Raw genomic sequence first — 19,916 nt, 5'->3', positions numbered from 1 at the left:
GAGGGTAGCTGTTCTCACAGCTGTTCTAATAGTTAAAAAAAAAAAAAAAAGAAAGAAAAAGAAAAAAGCTGATTTTATTGGTCAACAGACTAATTAGCAGTTTTCATGATTCCAAGAATTCTCCAAAGTATAGTTTTTAAAAATACCTGGATCATTAGAAGGGAATGAGAGATGGGAGCTATGCTATGGGCACAAATAGTACATGTTTCAGAGGAAGCATTAACATCATAGTCTGCTGCCCAGCGGGATTTCCTTCTCTTCTAGGGGAGATAATCATCAGAAAATATAGGGTTGAGGCTCTGGAATTAAATTGACACTTATAAAGCAAAAAGACACATCCTAATCCTAAGATTGGTCTACTGCTGTTGCCTTTGCAATAGGACCTGCAGGGAGAGCAGCAGGGAGCTCTTTGATACAATCCAGTCATTACCATTACCTCTGAAGCACTGCTACTTCATGAGTCCTTTCCTGACCCCCTTTCCCCCACCCCCTACTCAGGGGTAACTTCCCCCCATGAATTTTGTGCTTATCATTCATTCCCTTTCTTTTTCTGGGGTGGGGGGTTACTAGGGATTGAACTCAGGGGCACTTGACCACTGAGCCACATCCCCAGACCTATTTTGTGCTTTATTTAGAGACAGGGTCTAACTGAGTTGCTTACCGTCTTCCTAAATTGCTGAGGCTGGCTTTGAACTTGTGATCCTCCTGCCTCAATCTCCCTAGCTGCTGGGATTACAGGCTTGTGCAACCATGCCTGGCCTTTTTTTTTTTTTTTTTTAAAGTGTTATCACATATTTTGTTCTTAGATATTGCTTAGCTTTGCATGCTTTAAACTTTTTATAAAAACAATTATACTGTGTGTTAATGTGATTCATAGAGTGTAAGGAATATATCACAATTTATCCATCTTGTTACCAGTTTCGGCTATTACAAACAACACTTCCATGGACATTCTAGTGCCTGGTACATACCTAAGTTTCTCAGACTGTTATATATAGAAGTGGAAAACATGGGTCATAGGGTATGTATGCATCATCAGTTTTATATGGCAACATTAGATTGTTTTCCAAAGAAGCTTTGCCCAGAGCCAGTGTATTCTAATGTTCTATCACCGGTAGGGATAGATGTAAGACATTAGATCATTTTTATTATTTTAAACTGTTAACTTTTAAATTCAGCAGACTCTCCTCTGCCTATTCCAGGCAGGCAGCAAGTAAACAAGCTGCCAAAAAAGAACTTCAGAGTTGGTCTGTGGCCTGAATGATGCAACCAAGCCTCAGATCATTTCCCCCTTTGAGTGGCCTCTGACCTGAATTTGGATTCATGTAAACACACAGACACATACAAGATGACTGGGCTACTCTGGATAAAAATTTGGCTTTTGACAGTAATGAATAAGAAGGAAGTTTAAATGACAAGATATGTAAGACACCTTATTTTCCCATTTCCCCTTTCTTTCCATCTCTCTTTTATTCTTACTATGTTTGGTAAAGCATCAAGAAAAGTATACAAAAGAAAATACTATTAAAAAGGAGGACCAGTTTACAGGAAAATCTGACTGCTTATGATTACTTTTTAGGGAATTAGGCAATCAGTAGGTAGAAAGGCAAAAGGCATTGATTGAGAAGTTTTGGTGTGCTGGGCATGGCCCTAGATACTTTAGGATTATTTAACTGAAAAGCTATTAAGAAAATCCTTTGAGGGCTAGAGCTATAGCTTAGTGGCACAGTGCTTGGTTAGTACACATGAGGCACTGGGTTCAATCCTTAGCACTGCATAAAAATAAATAAAATAAAGGCATGCTGTCCATCTATAACTACAAAAATAAAATAAAATAAAATAAAACAGGGAAAGAAAATCCTTTGAAACCTCAATTGGGCTTGGCTGTCACCTGAGCAGAAATCCATATTCTTTTATTCTTAGGTCCCCTGCTGCTGGCTGATCACCAAGCACTAGAACAACCTCAAAATCTCCACTAGCAAAGTTAGCGTAAAAGGCAACCCTGCCTCCTCTAACCTTGAGACAGGGCCTTCAAAGAAACAAAACTGCCATTTCTGAAGACATGTGGCACAAATTTCCCTGGCTACCATCCAATTTTTCTGTAATCTAATACCACAGACACATGGTCCAGCTTGCAAATGGTCTGCCTGAAATCTGAACCTGTCTAATGGAACATAAATCTGCCAGATACCTGCATGATCATGGTAGTTTAATGGAGAATTGTAACACACACACACACACACAAACTTTTCTTTTGTTCTTCTGTTTTCCACTCCCCAACTATAAAAAAAAAAATCATATGAACAGTATTACAGCTTAGGTCTAAAGGGGGATATTAAATAAGTTTTCTCCAAGCTCTTAATAATATTTTGTAAAGTGCAGCGTCCTTTATATTTCAGAGGTCTGCTTGGCTCACACCCTTTCACACTAATTAAGATTGTAATCAATTACAATCTCTACAAGAATTTGGTATTAGTTTGGTAACCTTCTCTACTAAGACCTCAAAGCATTAAACTAATGCCTTCAAACAGAGGGTTTCTACCTGCAATTAAGCATCCAGTGTTACCCTGGATAACCACAGAGCTAGTGAATGCTCGGATCAGGGAACAATCTCCTTGAGAAAATTACCACATACAACCCAGGAGAAAATATGGACAGGAAATAGAATTTATTTATTTTTAAAAATATTTTATTTATTTTTTTAGTTGTAGTTGGATACAATACCTTTATTTTATTTTTATGTGGTGCTGAGGATGAACCCAGGGCCTTGCATGTGCTAGACGAGCACTCTACCGCTGAGCCACAACTCCAGCCTTAGAATTTCTTTGCAAACAGAATGAGTGGGATTTTTCTAAGGGCTTTCCTTTCCTACCTGAACTGCAAGGCTTGACAGAGTTTCCAGATAGCCACAAGAATCTGGGGGATTCTTTTTTCTTTTCTCTTCTAAACAGGCAGGTGGCAAGGTACAGTGGTGCACATGTGTAATCCTAGAAACTCAGGAGGCTGAGGCAGAGGAATTGCAAATTTGAGACCAGCCTCAGTAATTGAGCAAGACCCCACAGCAGCAGTAGCAACAACAACAACAACAATAATCAGCCACCGCCACTGCCAGTGTTTTAAGCATCAGGTCCTGCCTGGTACAGGACTTTGGGGATAGGCAAGAGTCAGCTTAGCACAATTTACCTCACAGTTAACCTTCAAGTGCCAAGGTTTCTGGATAACACATCATGCACTGCAGACCCTAATGGCTGTATACCTATGAGTATACGGGCATAATTTGGTTTGGGTGTTCCTGTCCCATAGGACCAGGGAATGTGAAACTTCTCTAGAGGATTAAATGTGAATATATTTTAGCCAAATCCTAGAAATCCTATTTCCCTTGCCAGTGACCAGCTTTGGGCATAAGACCCACTCTCCCCAACCCCAGTTCCCAGAGGAAGTCTATGGGAGCTTCTGGGAAAAGTCATTCTCCCTCATTTAAATGTCCTTTTCCTTCAGCCATATGCTGGCAATTTACATGTAAATGTCTACAAACATGACAGACATCTAGCAATCAAACCATTAACTGAGGCAGGTAGAACAAAAAGAGGTACATATCAAAGTCCCTGATTACATTACCATCAGGCCATTTGAGTCTATTTCTGTGCTTTTGTTAGAGGAGGTGATAAATGGTCTAACTTTTAAAACTACATGTAGTGGGGTATTGGGCAGGATATCTTCTATTTGTCTCTATGAGTATGCTCTTCAGATTCTTATCTCTTCTCTCTGCATTAGAGGCTGATGAATGGACCACAGGAGGTCCTCTTCTCTCACAGGGTTTGCCTAATGGGAAGCCTCAGAAGGGCATTGGAAGAAAGACCCTGAGGGTTGGGCACCTCAGACTAGCTATATCCCTTTGATTGAAGGTTATTGCTTGTTTCTGAAGGTACTTTTTCTACAGGAGTACCCTTCCAGTTTCTAGTAAATGGGGGTCTCTCTCTTTGGAATAGGCATTATTACCAAACAGCTCTGCAGATACAACTCCCTTGATTCTGCTAAAATGCCCCATCTTTGTAAATAGGTCCTTTATAAAACTTTCCTTCAATAACCCTAATCTGAGTGTACTACTTCTTTTTTTTTTTCTTTTCTTCCTTCATTTCTTTTGTTTTTGGTAACAGGGACTAAACCCAGGGGTGCTCAACCACCAAGCCACATCCTCAGCCTTTTTTATTTTATATTTTGAGACAGGGTCTTGCTAAATTGCTGAGGCTGGCTTTGAACTTGCAAGCCTCCTGTTTCAGCCTCCCAAGCATCTGGGATTACAGGCATGTGCCAGTGTGCCAGGCTTGAATGTGTTATTTCTTGCTGAGATCCTGATTGATGGAGGTATTCTACTACTTGGAGCCAAAAGCAGCCTAAATGACACTTCTACATTGGACTCTAGTACTTAAAATCCAGGAAATATCACAATACAGGAAATTCCAGGAACATTTCCCCTTCTAGTTTCTGTAGAGTTAGTGTGCTTATGGGTGGTGGGAGGCAGTTGTTGATGTCATGGGGGAGGAAATAAATGGCACATGCATGTTTTCTGGGTAACCCTGGAGAAAGGAGTTGATGGGAAATAATCTTCAACAATACATAGTAAACATTTATACACATTTTAACTCACAATAATCTTGTGAGATAGATCTGTTGATTTACATTTTATAGATGGGGTCAAGTGAGGATCAGAAATGTGAAGTAACTTCTCAGGGCTGCAGCAACAGGGTGAACCAGGAACGGAAACCAGATCTACTGACTCAACTTCTGTGGTTTTCTCTCCCACGGGCTTGCCCTCCCTCCGTGAATCAAGCCCAGGAAATTAGGATGGAACAGAAAAAGAAAGGGAAAGGGAAGAGGAAGGGTGATTTGGGGGTTTATGCTGCTCTTCTTATCCTCATTTAAGATTTTTCTGAAATTCCTTTAACATCTAAGAAAAACCACATATGCTAAAAAACTTAGTCCAACAGCTTGCAGTAGCCTGGGATTCCAGAATAAATACTGAAATTGGCAGGACACGTAGTATCTTTCCTCTCATGGGTCACGTGAGGACATTGCCTAATATCTGTCATGGGTATGTCTGTGAATATATATTCATGTCTCATCAAACCTTTAGATGCCTCTTTCTTATGCCAAAAAGAATTTCTGTGTCCTATCTTCTGATTTAACTGAAAAGCATCATCAAAATCTGGCCCTAAAGACCTATAAATTTTTTTTCAAAAACAGAAGAGGTTTCAGTATTCTCCAGCCTGCTAGAAGAATGGCTCAGATGAAATCATGCCAAGTGCTGAGTAAATGGGAGGGGTTTTTTAGTGGAAACCATAATGCTATGCTGTGGCCACATTTTCACAATACTTTGCGGGTGGGAGGGTGGTCCCTCTGCCTGGATAGGCTGGAAGGCTATTTAACATTTTGTTCAGGGGAAATACAGCCCAGATTCAAGAGTCAAGACCAAGTCATGGGACTTGCTGGAATAAAACCCTGGCATCAACCCCAACTGCTTCTAGACAGCTGTGCCTTCACCCTAACAAAACCACCTAGAACATGCCCACATGGAAAATAACAAAGCAAAATCTAGCAGCCCATAAAATTTCAGTATGGGGTATCTGAAGAAACTGATCCTCAAGTCATCTAAAATCTGGCACTTGTTCCCAAGAACAGCTGAAGGTGCTTTTCACCTGTAAAAGGGTAATAATGTAGTGAAATTAATTACTCATTTTAGTAACCATTTACCAAGTTGTACTTTAAAACAGCTGGCTCTTATTGATACAGGAATATATTCAAGACCTGTACTGGGTGGAGAGGCAGGTTGTAAAACAGTTTTTGTGGAAAAAAATATCCATCAAAATATGTGATAAAGGGGCAGGGGTTGTGGCTCAGCGGTAGAGCGCTTGCCTAGCATGCGTGAGGCCCTGGGTTTGATCCTCAACACCACATAAAAATAAATAAACAAAATAAAGGTATTGTGTAAAAAAAATGCTTTTAAAAATATGTGATAAAACCTAGAAACCAGGTAATGTAATGTCAGCTGCTGACTGAGTATTGAGCTTATATGTTATTTATCCCATTATAATTTTCTGCATTTTTGCAACATACATATGTGTATAATTAGATTAAAAGCTTTTTTTTTTTAAGAAAATAAGAAAGAGCTGTTTCTGGGAAGTATCACATACACATGAAATTATACACAAATTATACACATCTTCCACATGACCAAAATTACTAGAAAGGGCTCAGTGAAGTCAGGTACTGAAGAAAAAAAATACCCAAAGTAATAGCAGGTTTTTTTTTTTTTTTTTTTTTTTAAACACAATGGGCCAAAAAATTTCCAAGAATTTCAGCTAAGCCTAATTCAGTATTACCTTAGGAGTAAATGGTATCAATTTGATAAAGCAGCTATGTTCAACCTTTTAAGATACTGAGAAGTCTCTCACACATTGCTGATGGGACTGCAAATTGGTACAACCAATATGGAAAGCAGTACGGAGATTCCTTAAAAAACTTGGAATGGAACCACCATTCACCCAGTTATCCCATTCCTTAGTATATACCCAAAAGACTTAAAATCAGCATACTACAGTGATGCAGCCACATCAACTTTTACAGCAGCTCAATTTACAATGGTTAAGCTATGGAGCCAACCGAGGCACCCTTCAACAGATGAACGGATAAAGAAAATGTGGTATATATACACAATGGAATATTACTTAGCCATAATGAAATTATGGCATTTGCTGGTAAATGGATGGAACTGGAGACTATCATGTTAACTGAAATTAGCCAATCCCAAAAAACCAAAGGCCAAATGTTTTCTCTGATATGTAGAAGCTAACATACAATAAGGGCAGGGGAGGGAAGAATAGAAGTTCATTGAATTAGCCAAAGGGCATGAAGGGAAGGGGGGATGGGAATGGCAAAGACAATAAAATGAATTGAACATAACTTTCCCATGTTTAAGTATGAATACGTGACCAGTGAAACTCCACTTCACGTACAACCACAAGAATGGGATCCTGGGAAGGGAGGGGACATGGGGGCAGGAAAGATGGTGGAATGAGATGGACATCATTACCCTACGTACATGTATGACTGCACATATGGTGTGACGCTTCATCATGTACAACCAGAGAAATGAAAAGTGGTGCTCCATTTGTGTACAATGAATTGAAATGCATCCTGTTATCATGTATAATTAGAATAAAAAAAACTCCTCAAACAAACAAACAAACAAACAAAAAGAATGGACCCTAATTAGAATAAGTTATACTCCATGTATGTATAATGTGTCAAAATATACTCTACTGGGCGGGGCATGGTTGCACATGCCTGTAATCCCAGTGGCTCAGGAGGCTGAGGCAGGAGGAACTTGAGGTCAAAGCAGCCTCAGCAAAAGTGACGCACTAAGTGACTCAGTGAGACCCTGCCTCTAAATAAAATACAAAATAGGGCTGGGGATGTGGCTCAGTGGCCAAGTGCCCCTGAGTTTAATACCCAGTATTCCCACCAAATACACTCTATTGTCATGTATATTTATAAAGAACAAAAATAGATATTGAGAAGTACTTATTAAAATCTGTACCTTGTTGAGAACTAATAGTATTTTCATCTTTTAGTTTATATCAACCTAATATGACTGTGAAAGACTAAATGCCTAATCTTCCACACTAATCTTAAATGCTTATACTTAAATTCTTTTTTTCAGTGCTGGGATCAAATTCAGGGCCTTGTGCAAACTAAGAAAAAATATTCTACCACTGAGCCACATTCCCAGTCCTTATTATCTGAAACTTTGACAGAGAAAGAAGACCAAGTTAAGAAAAAGATCACACCCAAATTAGGCTGAGAATTATTACCTGTTGAGAAGGACATTTACCTTGCCTTATTATAAAGAAGGGAAAATTTAAGAAAATCACTGAAGGACTCACCTTGCCAGCAAGATCCCCTGGTATTCTTCCAGTTGTCGCATGAAGCTGGGGTTGGGCTTGGTCACTGTTCGTCTTTCTTTCACGTAGTCATAGGCTCGGTCCAGATTCCAGCCATATTCCTTCATTGCATAGGCAATCACGGTGGAGGCTGAGCGACTCACACCCATCTTGCAGTGCACAAGGCATTTAGATCCATGTTTCCTGGTTTAGGAATTGAGGTAAAGAATAGAGGAAAACAGTAGTTCATTTTAAAAGCTGGATTCTAGATTTTTTCCCCCAAGTCTTTTGATCTGTCCTTCTATTTTCTTACTATGTAATCCCCATGCTTGGTACACTTATGTATGCTATGATCAAATATGGGTTTAAGGTAAGCAGGTCTTAAGTGTGATCGTAAATAATATTTACCAATGTTAAGTCTCTTTAATTAATTCAACAAATATTTACCAGACATTTACCATATGTAAGACAATGTTCAAGGTGCTAAGATGTAGACATATGTCACACAAAGCTGTTATCCCAAAGAATAGGATTCAGCAGAAGGAATAAACAATTAAAATTTAATATGGTCAGTGCAATGATGGTCACAGAACATAGAGGAAGCATTTTGAATTTAGAGACTATATCCTAATCTGTGTTTGGTGGAGGCTAGTTCCCTCACAGCCCCAGGAACATATTTCATGACTGACACTCTTCTGATTTACAGATGTGATTCATCTAATTTATTCAAATATTTTGAGTTATTTTCAGTTTAAGTTTCATTAAGGGTTCTGTCCCTCGAGGAAAGCACAAACCTAATGAACCCAACCTTCTTCCCTATTCAGACACAGTTCTGAATATTACTTTTCACAACATGTGTTATGATTAGAGATTGGCAGGTATACAACCCATGAGTGGAAGCATATGAGGAACCATTTATTGCTAGTGCACATGGGTTCTAGAATCCTTCCCAAGTGCCTATTCCAAAAAAAAAAAAAAATCAAAAGTATGTACATATTAGGATCAGGGAAAATCCATAACTTATTCACTGTGTGATGATGGTAGACTAGCTTCCTCCCAGAAGCTTACAACACTGCTTCTGGAGACAAGAGACTCATGACGTATTATTAAGTCATCAGTATAATGAAGCATGAGGTGATGTGCTGAAATAAGTGAGCCAGATAATCTACAAGAATGTAGAGAATAGTCTTGGAATAACAGAAACAGTTGCAGAAGGAAGGAAGATTAGCCTTTTGTCAATCAGGTACAAAATTTTGGTGTCTTAAGGATGGCATGAATGTCACTCTATGTGCTTACGTATTATCCCAATGACTAAGAATTATTTGTTTTACTTACTACACACTAGCACTTTCCTTTAAACTACAGTTAGAAAGCAAATGCACAGTGACTCAGATGAAAGTTTAGACATGTGCTCTTTATTTTCCCACTGAGTTCTGACAATGTTGAAATATCAATTTTCAGGTTTATGCCTGTAGGCATGGAAGGAGCTCAAACTTGGATAACCAAGTCAAATTATGAGGGGCTGGGGTTGTGGTTCAGTAGTAGAGTGCTCGCCCAGCATGCATAAGGCACTGAGTTCAATCCTCAGCACCACTTAAAAATAAAGACTGTGTCTACTTAAAACTAAAAAATAAATATTTTTTTAAAAAATCAAATTATGAAATCTAGTTCTATGAAAATATCTTTTTAGCATATTTGCAATAGGATATTTCAGAGGATAGCTTCTAACTCATGTAATGAAAGATATAAGTCAGTTCTCACCTAACCCTATTCCACACTTCAGTATGAGCTACCTTCTCCTGGCATGAAGAATCAATTGTTCAGTTAAGCCTGGCCTCATATTGGGAATCAGGGTCCTGATACATTAGATATAGGAGGCATCCAGGGCACAGCATTTAAGGAGGCTTAATTACCCCCTCTCACATGCTGACCCACACTTGTAGAAGCCTGAGTGGGGGTGCCTCCATTTGTGCCATGGGTGCCTCATGTGTTCCCCCACCCTAACTGGCATCAGCCTCTATTTTCATTGCAATTGGGGCCATGCCTTGAACTCTAGCCTCTTTAGCTGTGACCCTGACAACTTGCCTAGTCTTTCTAGTTTGCTTTCCTTATGGAACTATACTATTTCTGTATACTTATGGATTTCAAAATAGACACAACCTTGGTTCAAGTCCCATCTCCATCACTTGTTATGAAAAGAGATTCACTCTATGAATCTCCTTTGTGTGGTCTGTTCTCATTCATATTGGGTGATGACAGTATCTGCCTCTCTGGATTTTAGAAAATATCAAATGAGAGAATGCACATAAAGTAACTGGCACAAAGTAGGTATACCATAAATGGTATTTTTACTGGGAATAATTTAATAGTAGTCTTCAAGAATATAAAACACTTTCAGGTAATAAATGGCTAGAGGCCAAAGGAACAGGCTCAAAGCTAGAATATGAGAATTCAGGGTAACCACGAGGAGGAATGTACTGACTATGAGGTTCCTTAAGAGAAGGGTATAATCATTCTTGGAGGACTTTAAGAACAGAAGCATTTTTCATTTGAAAGGGATGGTATGAATGTAGTCCTAACTGCAGGAGGATGTGCCAACAAGCTCATTTATAGTTTCTTCTAGTGAAGGAATGAATACAAATGGCAAGGAAATCCTCAGGGACTTCAAAAATGTCATGTTAATGTTTTTTTTTTTTCTTTTTCTTTTTTTTTAAAGAGAGAGTGAGACAGGAGAGAGAGAGAGAGAGAGAGAGAGAGAGAGAGAGAGAGACAGAGAGAGAGAGAGAGAGAATTTTTTTAATATTTATTTTTTAGTTCTCGGCGGACACAACATCTTTGTTGGTATGTGGTGCTGAGGATCGAACCCGGGCCGCACGCATGCCAGACAAGCGCGCTACCGCTGAGCCACATCTCCAGCCCTCATGTTAATGTTAAGACTAACTAATACTAAACATTAAGTAAATACTAAATAATTCCACGAAAAGAGCTACTTAATTTAAGGAAGATATCCATGAAGGGTCAGAGAAAAATTCTACCATTAAAAATATGATAAAAATAAGGTAAAAACAATTGGCAGGGCTAGGGTTGTGGCCTAGTGGTAGAGCACTTGCCTAGCATGTGTGAGGCACTGGGTTCGATTCTCAGTGCTGCATATGAATAAATGAATAAAATAAATGTTCATCAACAATTAAAAAAATGTTAAAAAAAAAGATCAGAAAAAGATTTCCTAAGTTCACTGTTCTTTCCTTGCCTTCAGAGAGGAGGAACTGGTATTCCAGCTATTCAGAATAATTTCTGTTCTCTAACTTACAAATTCATCCATGTGGAAACTTTAAGAATTTCATTCAGATTTCTTGTACATCTAATTTCTATTTCTTTAGTTGAAGCATTACGCTACTTTCTTTAATTTTGTGCTCAATGGAAAACATGAGGTCAATATGAGGTCACTTCTGGGGGGATTCATTTACTTAAAGGAAAAGTATTAAGTCATTAGTCTTTTGCCTAGGATTACAAAATCTTTTCTCTTTACAACCTTTTTCCTGAATATCATCAGTAAATTATCTATAGCCTTTGGCCCCAGCCATGTGTGGTGTATCATGAGGAACTGTGGTCAGACCATGCAGGGCTATTTACTTACTTTGCTTTAGAGATGAATTTATAAGTGTCATTCCAGTAAGCCAGGAGATCTGTTGCTTCTTCATCATATACCCGGATGTTATGATACTCAAAGACTCCTGGGAAGAAGTTATCTATCTCTCGAGTGACATTCAAGATATAACGTACCCTGTCAGGAAATCAAGGAAGAATATATATTCTATTATTCAGGTTAAATCCAATTCTCAACACTATTTTTCTTTTCCCATAGTGCTTGGGATTGAACCCAGGGCCTTGCTGAAGGTGGCAAGCACTCTTATCACTGAGTTACATCCCTAACTCTCAGCACTGTTTTTTTTTTTTTAAGAGAGAGTGAGAGAGGGAGAGAATTTTTAATATTTATTTTTTAGTTCTCGGCGGACACAACATCTTTGTTAGTATGTGGTGCTGAGGATCGAACCCGGGCTGCATGCATGCCAGACGAGCGCGTTACCGCCTGAGCCACATTCCCAGCCCTCAGCACTGTTTTTCTTATTCAAAACTTGTTTACACAATTGATAGAAATTAAATACAAAAATAATGATAAAAATCTAAAAAAAACTAAAAGTAGAGAAGCTGTTTCACAGGGCACACCTGGGCATGAGGGTGTCACTGAGTAAAAAACTATCTTCCATGTCAACATCTAAATTCCATTTTCAGTTTATGTGTAATCACACAACCTCATCTTTGATAATCTCTTAAAAAAAAAAAACAGGCCTGTATCTTACTCCAAAGAATCAATGTGAGATCCATAACCTAACAGCTTCTCTTTCTGTTAGTAACATTACCAATATCAATTTTTGTTAGAAGTTATCTGTATAAAATGAGACTATTAACATGTACCCGAATTAAAAAAAAGAGAAAAGGATTTTTTACCTGAATATCAAGTATGTTTATTCCAGATATAACAGCATTTTTTTTTGCTATTTTTAATAGCATAGATAATATTTTTAAGTTATTATAATTGACAAGTTTAATTGTTAATAGCACCATTGTCCTATTTTTCTAAATGCCAAATTGTTAGGTTTGCACTATTACTCTCTTAAACTACATGAAAGGCAAATGAGGTCAGGCCTGGGAGGGTCAGAGGAAAGTTGGACTTGAAACTCCTTTAACTTTATCTGGCAGCATTCCTGGCTGCTATGGCAGCAGATGTGTCTGAGGATTCTCCCATACAGACAATGCTTGCAGAAAAGGGTTTCTCTATAAAAAAAACAACAACAACCAACTTCTTCTATTTCTTCTCTGACTGTACCATCTCAACAGATATTAGGGTTGAGTTTACCAGAGGTTGTTTTTCCTCAGTGCTGTGTGGACTTGAACATCACTAGTTTACTCCAACAACAGAACACAGATTAACTCACTTCTCTACGTAGAAGCTGCTTTCTTCTGAGAACCATATGTGGGGTTCTACAAACCCAGTGTCTGAAGTCAAAGAAATGACTACAGAAAGAAAGCCACAGCTAACCAACTCTATGGTTAAGGCCAAGTAGCTAAAATTTTTCTGAGACATGAATTCAATCTGTTTTAACTTAGTATCAAAACCTCTTACTAGAAGGGATTTTTTAAAATTTGAAAGTCAAGCACATAGTAGGAACGTAAAATTGTATGACTACTGTAGAAAATAGTCTAGCAGTTCCTCAAAAAGCTGAACACAGTTACCACATGACCCAGGAATTCCTCTCCTAGGTGCAACCCAAGAGAAACGGGAAACATGTCCACCCCAAAAGTTAGACACTATGATCATAGCAGCTTCATTTGTGATAGATAAAAAGTAACTAACTGTCTGTGACAGACATTAGCAGTTTCCAGGGATGGGGGAAGAAGGAAAATGGAAGTGACCAATAAAGGCTACAGCTGTTTTCTGGGTTGAAAAAAAAATGTTCTAAATTGCCAGGCATGGTGGTGCACACCTGTAATTCCAGCAACTTGGGAGGCTGAGTTAAGAATTCAAAGCCAGCCTCAGCAACTTAGCCAGGAAGTTGCAACTCAGTGAAACTCTGTCTCTAAATTGGTGAATGTGTGAATTGTATGGTATATGAGTTATACTTCAATAAAACTAAAAAAAAGGGCAAGTGTACTTCTCTTATTTTCTTAAAATAAAAACAAACAATCTCCCACATCCGATCCCATACCTCAGTAATGGATCATGACATTACCTACTTGGCTGGCCAGAAAGGGATTTTCAATTCTTTTCATTACCTAGTTTCAAACAGCCCCTGCCAATTTGTACTGGCACTCTGAAATTTTTTTGCCATCTCAGCAGTAAGTGACTCCATATGGAGCAGCACTTTACTTGGGGTTAGGTTCTAAAGTCAATAGGTTGTGTGGAAATGGCTTTATTGCCAAAATTACACTTGAAAATCCCACAAATCATCCACAGGGGGCAGAACACATGATTGTGTATAGACCATTGAACTATAATTCTTCATATACTAAAATTTAAGAAACACTGAGTCTCCTGGGTGCCATGGCACATGGTGGTAATTTCTCCTGAGGATCGAAAATTTGAGGATAACTGCAAGAGCCTTAGCAACTAGTGAGACCCTGCCTAAAAAAACGGGTGGGGGGCAGCTAGGGATGTAGGTTAGTGGTAAAGCCACTCCTGGGTTCAATACCCAGTACCACAAAACAAAAAAAAAATAAAAAATAAAAAACCAAAACACTGAATTTAAGAAATGATATCTAAACAGGTGTCTGAACATCTAACCATTCTGTCTTTTACACAATGAGATGTTGCATTTTATAATTAAGCCTTATAAGAAGTAAATGATGGTGTACTATTACATACTAGGGTGGTGACTACAGATAACAATACCATACTGTACATTTCAAAAGGCTAAAAAAAGAAAAGGATTTTGAATGTTTCTACCATAAAGAAAAGATAAATGTATGAGGAGATAAATACATTTAACCTAATTAAAGCATTATACAATGGATTCATGTATTGAAACATCACGCGATACCCCATTAATATGTACCATTTATACGTATCAGTTTTAAAAAATTAAAAATTCAAAAAATATGAGAAGGATGGGTCTTATCACCTGCTAGGATTGTTCTAAAGTCAAAGTGCACAGACCCTGTGCATAAAGCAGATTTAATGTTATTATTCTATAAGTGGCCCCCACACTCAAGAATCCTAAGCAGTAAACAATTATGTAGGCTTATGCTTTCCAGGCTCAAAGAGGGCAAACAGCAGACATAGGATTAGAAGCTAGATTTTGGAATTGCCAGCCAGTTACTAATTGATTTCCTCTCCTTATTTATCATTAGGCAAGTCACAATTCTTATATATATGTGTGAATTTCTCTATTATTCATTCATATTTACCGAGTACACCCTTGGTATAAAGATCTGAGTTAGACAGACATCAATTCATAAGACCATGATATAACCTCTGTCTTTAAAAACTTCAGGCTCACTGGACACAGTGGCTCTCGCCTTTAATCCCAGCGGTTCGGGAGGCTGAGGCAAAAAGATCACTAGTTCAAAGCCAACCTCAGCAATGGTGAGTTGCTAAGCAACTCAGTGAGACACTGTCTCTAAATAAAATACAAAATAGGGCTGGAGATGTGGCTCAGTGATCAGATGCCTGAGTTCAATCCTTGGTACCACAAATAAAATAAAATAAAATAAAAAATATATATAAAACTTCAGACCCAGTCTTTATCAAATTAAGAGTTCCAAGTTCTATTTATTTTCAAATCTTAAACTAAGCAACCAGATTTTCCTCTCTGGAATTTTTTGTATAACCATCTCACGCAAGCCCCATTCCAAGTTCATTTTAACAATTATAAAATACCTTTATTCTGGAGGGGGAAAATAGGGAGTATGTATATAATAATGTTAAATATAATCAGAAGGCTGCCTGGTAGTCGAGAAAACAAGCAGCCAGCAAGTCATCACTACCTTTAAGTCTCTGTTGGTCTTATCTCTGTCCACAGTGAAGGCTCCCCCAACCCTAAACAGTTTTGCTAGAGACTGAACCCATGTCCTGTGCAAACGCTCCATCCCCAGCTCAATTTTCTCTTCTCTTAATGGGATAATCTGTTCTTTTAAAGTGAGGTTCAATAAGAAATTTAGTAGGCATTAGTTAAGAAGTAAAAAGGGAAGAATGGCAGCTTTTGCTTGCTGAATTGTCACTGTAGTCTCAATTACTACAATCAAACTTAATAACCATGCTGCTCAGGGACACTTTTATTAATACAAGTTTTCTTATTCAATTTCAGAAGCTTGCCTATTTTACATTCATAACCTACTTATTTTTCAAACAGTTAGGAAAGGATAAAAGGGGCTGAGTCTTATTTGAGTCTGTGGATCCCTAACACCAAGTACAGTGCTTGACCCACAAAAAATACCCAATAAATATGAATGAACAGCTCTATGAACCCCAAATATGCAATTCTATGTCCTCTTACATAAAAACAGAAACCAAGCTGAGTGTGGTATCACACATCAGGAATCCCAGCAGCTAGGAAGGCTGAAGCAGGAGGATCTCCAAGTTCAAAGCTAGCCTTAGCAACTTAGGGAGACCCTGAGCTGGAGGGTCTCCCTAAGGGCTGGACATGTAGTTCAGTAGTTAAGTGCTCCTGGGTTCAATCTCTGGTATCACCTGCCCCCCCAAACCAACCAACTACCACCCACCCCAAACAAAAAATAAAACAAAACAAACAATCCCCAGGAACTAAAAACTACATTTGATTTTTTTTTTTTGGGGGGGGGGGGTACTAGGGATCAAACCCAGGGCCCTGTGCATGCAAGGCAAGCACTCTACCAACGAGCTATATCCCCAGCCCTACATTTGATTTTAAAGAGCACCAAAGACTTACATATTTATTCTTAAAAGTCTTCCATTAAAATGGCTGATCTGTCTTGGAATGAAACAGGAACAGGTGGAAAATAGCCACTTTTAACTTTTATTAGATTACACTTGATTAGAATCAGTAGGAAATAACTCTTAAGATTAAAATCAACCACTGATACTATGATAACATAAAGACTAAATAGGGGCTTTTGTCACAAAGGAGAGAAAGCAATTGCTTTGTGTGCTTACCCTCGGTTTTGTAAGTCCTCTAAGTTGGAGGCGTTCCATTCTGAGCCCTGTGGAGCAAAGAAGACAAGGTTAGGGAGTATTAGCAACTCAACTAAATACAATACTTGAAAAGGAGTACTGTGAAGGAAGAAGTAGAGCTTCTAAAAAGAGAGCTAATAATATCTATACAGTGCAGGCAATTTAATTATTATATGTCATTTTCACAAATAATAGTTATCTTCATTTTTATAGATAAGAGGTACTTATAAAATTCAAATAATTTTTCCTCAAGATCATAAAGAGAGATACCTTTGACTAATCCGATCTAAGCTAGATATGAATGTTATGACCAAAGCAGCATTATTATGAATTAAATCTAGATTTGATTCTGAAGACCACAATTTCTAGTGTAGTATATTCCCTCTAATAAGTTGGGGGGCAGGATTATGAGAGTGTGGCAGAAGAGAATAAAATAGAAGCTCTGTTAAAGAAGGGAAACATGATGCTCAAAAACTTAAGACAGAGGGCTGGGGTCCTAGTTCAGTGTAAGAGCACTTGCCTTGCATGTGTGAGACACTGGGTTTAATCCTCAGCACCACAAAAAATAAATAAATGAATAAAGGTAGTCTGTCCATCTACAACTAAAAAAATATATTTTTTTAAAATTTTAAGATGGATAAACAGCAAACTCAAAGAAGAGGGGGTCCTGTAAATTATCTGGAAAGCAATCAATTGCTGATATTTTGCCCCATTTACTTTCTCTTCCTCTTTTTTTTCAATACATATCACACATTTCCCCTGAACATATGAAAGCAACCTGAGTATATGATATTTAACACTTGAAAATGTATCACCTAAGAACATTTTTATGTAACACTATTATCATATCCAAGAAACATAACCCTAATGCAATAACAACCTGATCCATATTTTAATTTCCACAACTGTTCCTGGAATGTCTTTTTAAATTGCTCAATCAAGAATCATACTTCACATGTGGTTGCCATGTCTCTATTCTCTAATCTAGAACAGTGCATCTTTGCTTCTTTTTTAAAAGTTTGTGTCCGCCCCTTTTAAAAAAATCTTTTATGTATTTGAAATCTTTGTAGACTCCAGATCTGTTGTCTTGGAGAACTCCCTACAATCTGGATTTGGTGATTAGATTCGGGTCAAACATTTTTGACAAGACTATTACAAGGGTGATGTTGTATACTTCCTATTGCATCAAATCAAGAGGCACATAAAGTCAGTTTGTCCCACTTTTGGTCATGTGGAGTTTGAACCATATTGCTCTACTGTAAAGATTTTTTTTTTTTTTTACAATTAGTAATACATGGGTATTAGTCATCTTTGAAGTTCTGTGTACATTCTGTTTTATAATAACTTTTACCCCTTGGATATAGTATGAAAATAATCTTGCCCAAATCAATTACTGGAAGTTACAAAATGATAAACCTTCTGTATGACAGAGCTAGTATTCTTCTATAAACAAGAGAACTTCTTCTAACCATTTCTCCCATCCTTTTTTTTTTTTTTTTTAAAGAGATACTAGGGATTGAACTGAGGAGTGCTTAACCACTGATTATATGCCCACACCTTTTTATTTATATATTTTTTGAGAAAGGACTTCACTAAGTTTTTTTGAGGATGGCATTGAAATTATGATCCTCCTATGTGGGATTATAGGCATGTGCCACCACATTCAACTCTCACCCTCTCTTTTAGAGTGTGATTATGATCTGGATACTGGGTTTATTTTTTATTTAGTATGTCATAATCCACAACATTATTATTATTATTTTTTGACACTCAAATTGTCCTGAATTTGGTCAGTAGGAATCTCATCAAACTGGTTCTTTCTGGTGTGACCTCGTTAGTCTTTGAGAATTTCCTTGCTTTTTGGTTCAGAGTTGTTCCAGATTCACTTTGTCAATGGAATCATCATTTCCCCCAAAGAACCCTGGTTTCTTTTAGCAAAGAATCATATTTTGAAATCAAGATCTGGGCAACTTATCATTGCTTCTAAAACTTTCCAGTAGACAAAGCTAGGAAAAATTCATATTCAACACCGTAGGTTTCTTTCTCTCCCTCTTGCCCTTTACCCATCATTTGTATCTCCCTAACCACAGTGAGAACCCTTAGTTAATAACTTTTTTGCTCTCCTTACAAAATAGATTCAACATTATACACCAATACCATCACAACAACAAATATTAAATACAAATTTCTTTGTAGGTATCATGCTTACAAGTTATTTTAATTAATTTCTTTCTGTGAAGTCTTCAAAATGATATACGTTTGGGGTAATTTGTTTCCTATTTGCATTGAATTTTAGGGCAGGCTTTCCCCATTCTTTTCTATTTATTAAAAAAATAAATCTAAAACTTTTACATGGTTTAAAGTAAAAAAAAAATATTCAAAAGCTTGGAAGTCTTGGGCTGGGGATGTGGCTCAAGCGGTAGCGCGCTCGCCTGGTGTGCGTGCGGCCCGGGTTCGATCCTCAGCACCACATACTAACAAAGATGTTGTGTCTGCCGAGAACTAAGAAATAAATATTAAAAAAAAAAAATAAAATAAAATAAAAGCTTGGAAGTCTTGCTCCCATATCTATATATCTTCAATTCTCATGAGTGATCATTTTTATTGATTTTGACTTATTCTACTTACATTCTATTTTGAAAAAAAGCAAATACATACTTATTACCACTTCTTACTCATATCACCAAATTAATACACTATATATGATTCTTTGTTCTTCACTTTCCAATGTATCTTTGAAACTATTCCTTATATAGTAGTTTAAAAAGATCTTTCTTATTCTTTCTTACTTCTGCACAATACTTCATTAGGTAATGATATAATATTTTATTCAAATAGTCTCCTATGAGTGGTGTTTAATTTTTGTGGAGGTGGGACTGCTGGCTAAATTAATTTTGTTAGATACTGCTAAATTCCCCTCCACAGAAACTGAAACAGTTCTACATTCTCAATGTAGAATGTATAAGCATTCCACTTCGCTCATGGCATTGCCAACAAAATGTGTGGTTAGGCTTCTGAATTTTTGCCAATGTGATACATATGAATTGATAGCTCAGGGTAGCTTCCTTTATATTTCTCTACAAGAAAAAAATGAACTCTACAATGTTTGGGTCAATTTTCAATCTTTGGATCATTTTTCATACCCTTTGAAAAGGCAAATATTTTAAAATATGACTTTACCTATTTCAGAATTAAATGCACCAAACAGAACTTGGCATCAGAATGCCTGAGTTCATGATTGTGGAAACCCACCTTGCTCTACCCCTCCT

The 19,916-nt window shown here is 37.5% G+C and overlaps 1 protein-coding gene across 8 annotated transcripts in view; it reads right to left on the bottom strand.

Annotated features, from left to right (window-relative positions):
• The window catches only part of Ssh2 (slingshot protein phosphatase 2), a 254,003-nt gene that overhangs the window by 12,737 nt on the left and 221,350 nt on the right, over positions 1–19,916 (bottom strand). For all 8 annotated transcript variants that reach the window (XM_026388906.2, XM_077800947.1, XM_026388908.2 and 5 more), the window contains 3 exons: positions 16,630–16,676; positions 11,578–11,724; positions 7,944–8,144 (listed from right to left, as the gene is read on the bottom strand). In XM_026388906.2, coding sequence (XP_026244691.2) covers positions 7,944–8,144; positions 11,578–11,724; positions 16,630–16,676 — 395 coding nt within the window. The remainder of the gene's footprint in view (positions 1–7,943; positions 8,145–11,577; positions 11,725–16,629; positions 16,677–19,916) is intronic.

This window comes from Urocitellus parryii, chromosome 7 (genome assembly GCF_045843805.1).
Source record: "Urocitellus parryii isolate mUroPar1 chromosome 7, mUroPar1.hap1, whole genome shotgun sequence".
NCBI classification, from domain to species: Eukaryota; Metazoa; Chordata; class Mammalia; order Rodentia; family Sciuridae; genus Urocitellus; species Urocitellus parryii.
This window is presented reverse-complemented; position numbering and strand designations above follow the sequence as displayed.